This window comes from Watersipora subatra, chromosome 3 (assembly GCF_963576615.1).
Source record: "Watersipora subatra chromosome 3, tzWatSuba1.1, whole genome shotgun sequence".
Taxonomy (NCBI): domain Eukaryota; kingdom Metazoa; phylum Bryozoa; class Gymnolaemata; order Cheilostomatida; family Watersiporidae; genus Watersipora; species Watersipora subatra.
In genome coordinates, this window is record NC_088710.1 from 11,287,858 (window position 1) to 11,295,885 (window position 8,028).

The window sequence follows — 8,028 nt, forward strand, 5'->3', positions numbered from 1 at the left end:
CTGATGGGGTTTCAATAGCCGAAACAGTACTGTCTGTAGCATGAGTATATATATATATATATATATATATATATATATATATATATATATATATATATATATATATATATATATATATATATATATATATATATATATATTAGTATATTTGTATATTATTAGTATATACATGTATGTATATTATATATATATATATACAGTGAAACTCGGATAACTCAAACTTCAAGGGACCGAGAAAAAGTGTTCGAGTTATTAGAGCGTTCAAGTTATCAGGACAGTCATAAGTGCATGTATTTATCAGTAGATACATGTACATATACAAACTATATATCAATCAAAAGCATAGATTGCTTGTTGCAAGTTAAAGGGTCTCTCGTGTGAAGTTTTAAATATTTTTAATCAGAAAGTATAGATATTTTTCTATCACATGAGATTTGTTTGTTGTTTCAGGCGATGTGACTGCCAGGACGTTCTCAGATTAAAATTGGCAAAACTTGATCGCGTTTAAAACGCTCAGAAAAAATACATCTTTATCTCTTGAGCGTTTTAACCAAGATTAATTTGGCAGTAAGTCAGTTATTACAAAACTGCCTTACTATTAAAAACCCATTATCAATTTTGCCGATTTTACTTTAATTTTATCCGAATTTTACCTCGCTTTTCTTGCCATCGCTAAGCGGATGTTTGATTTGACGGTAAAATTTGATTTTTGCAAACCTTTAGAAAAGTCGTTAATGAAAATATTTTGCCGATGCTGGTAATAACGAGGCCTAAGAACTACTAAAAGTCGATGTTTATCTCTAAGGCTTGGAATAAAGTGATATTCTAAAGCGATAAGTTAACGGAGTTTCGGTCGAGTTATCTAAAGCCATTTATCATTGCGTGGGAACGGACAAAACAAATACGTTGAGTTAACCGTGTTTTCGAGTTACCCGAGGGCGAGTTATCCGAGTTTCACTGTGTATATATATATATATATAGTATATACATATATACTATATATACAGCTGTATATATATACAGCTAGTATATATGCACTGATGAAGCTTCAATAGCTGAAACAGTACTGTCTGTAGCATGAGTATATATATATATACATGTATATATACTAGCTGTGCCACCCGGCGTTGCCCGTGTAATAGAAGAGAAATTGGACAGAAAATTGATTTGTATTTAACATATTACAACCTTTGCCATTCTAACTTTCAAACTACATATCATGAGAAAAGTTTATTGTCTTATAAACAATGAGAAGTAGTGAGAGTTTTGCTATTAGGCAGTTTAATAATGTGAGCGAACCGAACCGCTTCTTGTGACGTTATGCTATGACCCGCGTCATACGTAAAGTAGTTAGGTATTGCTCTGATATAATGCCTTATATTGGCAGGCTAGCAATTCGACTTCCATAGTCTAGTGGGCTAGGCGTAAGACTTGTGAACGGCTTGGTCCAAGATTGAATCTTCTCCAGTACGGAATATATGCTTCAAGATTTTAAGATCTATAGCCGGATTTCCGACACACGGACACACGGACTTTGAGAAATATATATATATATATATATATAGACTAGCTGTGCCACCCGGCGTTGCCCGTGTAATAGAAGCTCTTTGGACAGAAAATTGATTTGTATTTAACATACATGTATAACAACATTTGCCATTATAACTTTCAAAGTACGTATCATGAGAGAAGTGTGTCGTGTAGTTGAAATAAATTAAGAGAAAAATAAAAACAACTGGGAAGGTTTTAAAACTTTGTCAAACAACTGTACCTTTCAAGCAAGTAGCCTGGCATATTGCCAATGGAAAACTCTACTAAGCTAGTTAATAAGGTTAGGCTTCCAATGGCGGTAAGCCATGGCTTTGAGTCTGTATTGTTGTCCAGCTCAGCTGTTCTAATAATAGCTATAACCGAATTTCCAACAGACTGATTTCCAACACACAGATTTTGGGAAACAGATAATAGAAATAGAAATAGAGATATATATATATATATACATATATATACATGTATATATATATACATATATGTATATATACATGTATATATACATATATATATATATATATATATATATATATAATATAGGCCTTATATACATATATAATATATATATATATTATATATATATATATATCAATAATTTCTTATATCAATATTTTCTTAATATATATATACATATTAACTAAAAGCAAGTGCAAAAGCATATAAAAAGAGAACTCTACACTAAAAACCTAAAAGATTATTAGTGGAGTATGAAATATTTGAAAAATTATTGCGAAAAAAGTAAAATTTTAGTATTTGCGTTAAAAATCTGTTTCGTGCGAAGCACTCATCAGATGCGATTGTACTTTTTAGTACAATTGCGCCTGATGAGTGCTTCACACGAAACAGATTTGTAACACAAATACTAAAATTTTACTTTTTTCGCAATAATCTTTCAAATATATATATATATATACATATTATATAGCTATTCATGCATGCCAAACATTGCTAAAATCATTGACAGCAAAAATAAGAGAACTCTAAGCAACAAAGAAAGCCCACCACCTTCAAAGAAATGCAACTGCCGACAGCCTGCACAGTGCCATTTAAATGGAAAATGCCTTGAGAGCAGTGTCATCTACCAATGCAATGTAACAGCTAACAACAAGACAAAAAACTATGTAGGACTCACTGAAGGAAGCTTCAAGACACGATTCTCCAACCACAAGTCATCCTTTACGCACGCAAAAAACCAAAACGCTACTGAGCTGAGCAAACACATATGGCACCTAAAGAGCAACAATATAAGATAAACAACATCATGGAACATTGTCACCAAAGCGCAGCCATACTCCAACGTAACCAAGACTTGTAACTTATGCCAGACAGAGAAACTGTACATTATATTTAGACCCGAGCAGGCAACTTTAAATAAACGATCAGAACTTATGTCATCATGTAGACACAGAAACAAATATTTACTTGAGAACACATAATGGCCAATTATACCTCTATGGAGAGCAATTCCATTTTTGAGTTTCAAGCTTTTAGCTCTTTAATCCCTTTAATCCTCTTAACATTCGTTGATGAAGACAACTGCTCTGTACACATTCACACTACCTGACGATTGCAGCTAGCTCGCTGGCTGTATGAAATAATGAAACCAATGGTTGTAGTAATAAATTGAGCAAACTTTAACCAAATACTTTTATGTATACATATATAGTATATATAGTATATGTATACTATACATACAGCTGTATATATATACAGCTAGTATACATATACACTAGCTGTGCTACTCGGCGTTGCCCAGGTAATAAAAAATCTTGACAGAAAATTGATTTGTATTTAACATAAAGCAACATTTACCATTCTAACTTTCAATATATATATATATATATATATATATATATATATATATATATATATATGTATATATGTATATATGTATATATGTATGAGGATGTATATATATATACATATAGACATATATATATAAATATATATATATATATATAAACATGGAAATAACTCGCCCTCGGATAGCTTGAACACATGATTAATTCGAACGATTTTTTTGGTCTGTTCCACCTGTGCCACCCGGCGTCGCCCGTGTAATAGAAGAGTCTTTGGACAGAAAACTCATTTGTATTTAACATATAACAAGATTTGCCATTATAACTTTCAAAGTACATATCATGAGAGAAGTGTGTCATGTAGTTGAAATAAATTAAGAGAAAAATAAAAACAACTGTAAAGGTTTTAAAATTTTGTCAAACAACTGTACCTTTCAAGTTAGTAGCCTGGCATATTGCCAATGGAAAACTCCACTAAGCTAGTTAATAAGGTTAGGCTTCCAATGACGGTAAGCCATAGCTTTGAGTCTGTATTGTTGTCCAGCTCAGCTGTTCTAATAATAGCTATAGCTGGATTTTCAACAGACGAATGGACTTTGAGAAATATATATATATATATAAATAGTAATTAGACTGATGAACTTACAAGGAACTAGCTATTGCTTTTAATATTAGAACTAACTTTTGTTGGTGTGGTTTATTAGAGCAATCACAAAATGTACACCTTGACACTATGCATGTATTCTCATTAATGCTGGCTTAAGGGATTAGTTCTAGCTACATGACAAAGAGGGTGTTACATAATACATTACATAATATGATGCAAACTACATCACCCCTTGATTTATAAATCACAACCAGGGTAATCAGAAAATATTAATAGATTACATACTAGCATAACATACATGTATATCTGAACTGACAATACAAATCGTCACAACCCAAACATGGCTCTAGTGTTCATAAAATTCTCAAAATCTTTCTGGAGGTCGCCTGTCTCTAATAGGTCTGGTATTGCCCACTGCAGTATTTTCGCTGTCATGATCACTGTCACTCTCAGTATCTGAGTCTACGGAACTATTGTCATTTTTACAGATGTTGAGATTATCAAAATCAAATTCAACTTCCACAGCACCGTCACTTGACACCCTATCACTGCCCGTATCCTCGCCATTACAATCAGCTAACCGTATTTCTGAAATGTGCCTGTTTGTGCCATCAACCTCTAAGACTACATCAGATACCAACGCAGTTACTGTTCCTTTTGCCCATACAGTAGTACATTTAGCATGCACTGGCTTAACATATACTGTGTCACCAATTTTGTACGGGTTTCTTAACGCTCCACGTGAAAATCTTTGTGGCTCTGCAACAACGTCAGGATTTCTTACTGCGTAGGAGTATAGCATTTGCGAAGGTACAATACCTCGCCTGTTTGGGGTATTGTTGTACCAAAATACCATTCTGTTAACCTCGTTTCCTGAACGCGCAGCCATTCTTTTAATTGTCCTATGGTTACGTTCGACAATGCTATTACCAGATGGCCTGTAAGCGCAACTTAACAAATGATTTATGTTCCATGTTTTTAGGATGCTAGACAACTGCGCGCTTTTGAAGCATGGACCGTTGTCAGAAAGCAACTCTTGTGGGGGACCCCGCTCCTCAAATATGCGTACCAACTGTGCTATTACAGAGTTGGCTGTCTCATCTCTCAGTTTTAACCATATTGCAAATCTGCTAGGGCCGCAATCCAAGATGGTCAAATAAGGTATTCGGCCCACATGTGTGATGTCAACAGCAAGTCTATGCCACACCTTTTCGACTTCCAAATTTCCTCTCTCCCATCTCACAGGTGAAGTATCAATTTGTTTGCAGATTTGACACTCTTTCACAACCCTTTCAATCACATCTTTTGAGGCTCTGTCACCAAACCTCTGATTAGCTAAGTAACTCATCTTGTCAACTCCTAAATGGTGAACTTGATGCATGTTATATATTTCTTCATCAATACTTGAAACTTCCTCCGCTGCTACGCCCACACATGATACTAATAGTTTCAGCCACTTTTTGTTCACCCTCGTTAAAACATCAGCACGATTGTCCGCTGACTTGACCAAGGACATTTGTAGAGTGATGCCATACTCTTCTACCAATTGCGCAATAACCCCAAGCCGCCTTTTGACTATCATTTCTGAAAATCCACTGACTTTGGGGCGATGGCTTTCTGTGATAATGGAATTAACCCAGTTATACACTGATAATGAGTCAGTGACAATCGTAGCTTGTTTTACTCCCCACTTTATTGCAAGATTTAATCCTTTAAGTACGGCTTCAAGTTCAGCTACATTTATATGCATACTGTCATCAATTTTCCTTAGCCATGATGCATCTTCTACAATGCTACCTTCCATTTCTATGCACACACCAATAGCTATAGAGCTCGCATCACACCAGACCTTGCAACACTCATCTCTATTCACAGACCATTTGCCTTGCACTGGGTCATGTCTTGTTACCCTATTTAGTGTTTCATCTAACATATGCAGCACTTCTTTTGCTATTGCATCATCCCACTTGCCATCAGCAGCACACCGCTTCATGTAGCTGCATGCGACTCGTAGCCAGCCAGCTACTGGGTAGTGACCAATCAGTTTACCACACACAGAAAACAAATCTCTTTTTGTACGAATGCTTTTTACTGTTGGCACAGCTGAGTCACGTTGCCATGTACATGTACCTTTTTTACTGATTGTCACGCGAAGCCCTAGAACACGCGCTTCACGTAAATCGACAGGCTCTTTTGTGACTAGACCAAACTTTAACAAATGGCTGCGCACAACTTCGACTGGCACTACTGACTTATTTACTAAAATATCATCAATATAATGATCAGTACCAGCAGCAACCGTAGGATCAAGTGACAACACTGTTGACAATATTTTTGACATAATCTTAGGCGCTGCATTGAGACCAAAACCTAGTCTAGTCATGACATACAATGTTCCATGGAACATAACAGCTTAAAATCTCTGCAAACTACCATCAACATGCAGTTGTAAATATGCTTTCTTTAAGTCTAACATGCAAGCATCACTGCCTAACTTACGCCACTTGCGGAGTTTGTCTTGGCATACTGCGGTGTCCAAACCAGGATGACTGCTGACATACCCATTCAGTTCTCTGCTATAATCCATTACAGGTCGTACCTTTGTCTCTTTATTAGGTTGTGTAGCTGCCAACAATGGAATAATGCCAGTTACAGGTCCATAAAGCGCTTCTCGGTGTGGCTGCAGCCATCCGTTTTCTATCCATTGCATAACCTGTTTTTCATATTCTTCTCTGACGGCATCATTTATAGCGTATTCTCCACATGTATTGGACAATATAAGCTCTCTACTTAACCACTTCCAAGCAACTGTCCACTTGTGGCCATCAAATTGTGCTTTAAAGTCTCTATCATCTATAACTATCGGCGGCTGCTGGTCATCATTATGACTGACAGGACTAGCTTTGTTACGTAGCATCACGCCAACTGTTCTTAACTGTCTTGCTCCAAAGAGAACACCTCTATTTTTATCTATAGATACCCCGCCTAGCTTTGCAATGCCATCCATTCCCAGTATCATCTGGCAACCGCTTACTAGCTTCGGAGCAATCATACACTGAACTGTAATTTTACAAGAGTGATCCAGTTCTATATGAAGAGTTGTCTCACCCTTGCATGTAGTGATATGTCCATTTAACAACATTATTTGTCGCTGAGGACCTTTCGGCAGCAATCCTAACTGCTGTGCCCACTGTTGTTGTATAATTGATTGCTCACATCCACTATCCACCAATGCTTTTATCTTTGTGCCTTTTATCCATACATAAACAAAGGGTAGCACCGAGTTTTTTACATTGGGGGAAGAGCCGGTGCATACACTTCCCCACTGGCATTTCCCTGCATCTGAAAACAGTTTTTCTGGATGTGACCAAGTTTATTACACCGGTAGCACCTGACCTCACGGCGCTGCCAATGCTGCCTTCTTTTCCCAGCAGCACATGAGGTCGTTTCGCCATTTTCTGCAGTTATCATCATGTGGGCCCTGTTCACTAACTTTGAAAGACCCATGTCTTCTACAGAAGCAATAGATTTTAGTTGTGTAGCCACTTCTGTAGGTAATCCTGCCATGAATGCACATTTAAGCAATGGGTCAGGTTCTGATTGTCCCATCAAAGTTGTTAAACGTTTGAGATCTGCCAGATATACATCTACAGCTTCACCATCTCTTAAAGCTCGGTTTTGCAGCTGAATATAAGCACTGAACCTGTCTACACTAAAAGCTGTCAACAAAGCTCCCTTTAGTTTAGGGTAGTCTTCCTTGATATCATCTTCTAAATGTTTATACACGGCAAATGCTGCTCCTGACAAGAATAATGGTAAGAAGGTTGTGAGATCGTCCACTCTTTGAAGCTTGGCCACTAACTCTAGCTTGTCCACCCAGACACTGAAGTCACCGCTTTTACCATCCTCATATGTCTTGATAAGCTCGGATACCTTCACTGACATTTCTAGTGTAGTTTAGAGCTGAAATAGCTTGTGGTTTATTAGAGCAATCACAAAATGTACACCTTGACACTATGCATGTATTCTCATTAATGCTGGCTTAAGGGACTAGTTCTAGCTACATGACAAAGA

General features: G+C 36.6%; 1 protein-coding gene across 1 annotated transcript; it reads right to left on the bottom strand.

Annotated features, from left to right (window-relative positions):
- Positions 1–4,318: 4,318 nt before the first annotated feature.
- On the bottom strand, positions 4,319–6,337 carry LOC137390339 (uncharacterized). Its single transcript, XM_068076671.1, has one exon. It carries the CDS (start codon positions 6,335–6,337, stop codon positions 4,319–4,321), a length of 2,019 nt encoding a protein of 672 aa, XP_067932772.1.
- Between the last annotated feature and the right edge of the window lie 1,691 nt (positions 6,338–8,028).

Bases quoted from the DNA above. Each gene is read 5' to 3' on its own strand.
- LOC137390339 (XM_068076671.1), bottom strand. From the start codon at position 6,337: ATGACTAGACTAGGTTTTGGTCTCAATGCAGCGCCTAAGATTATGTCA.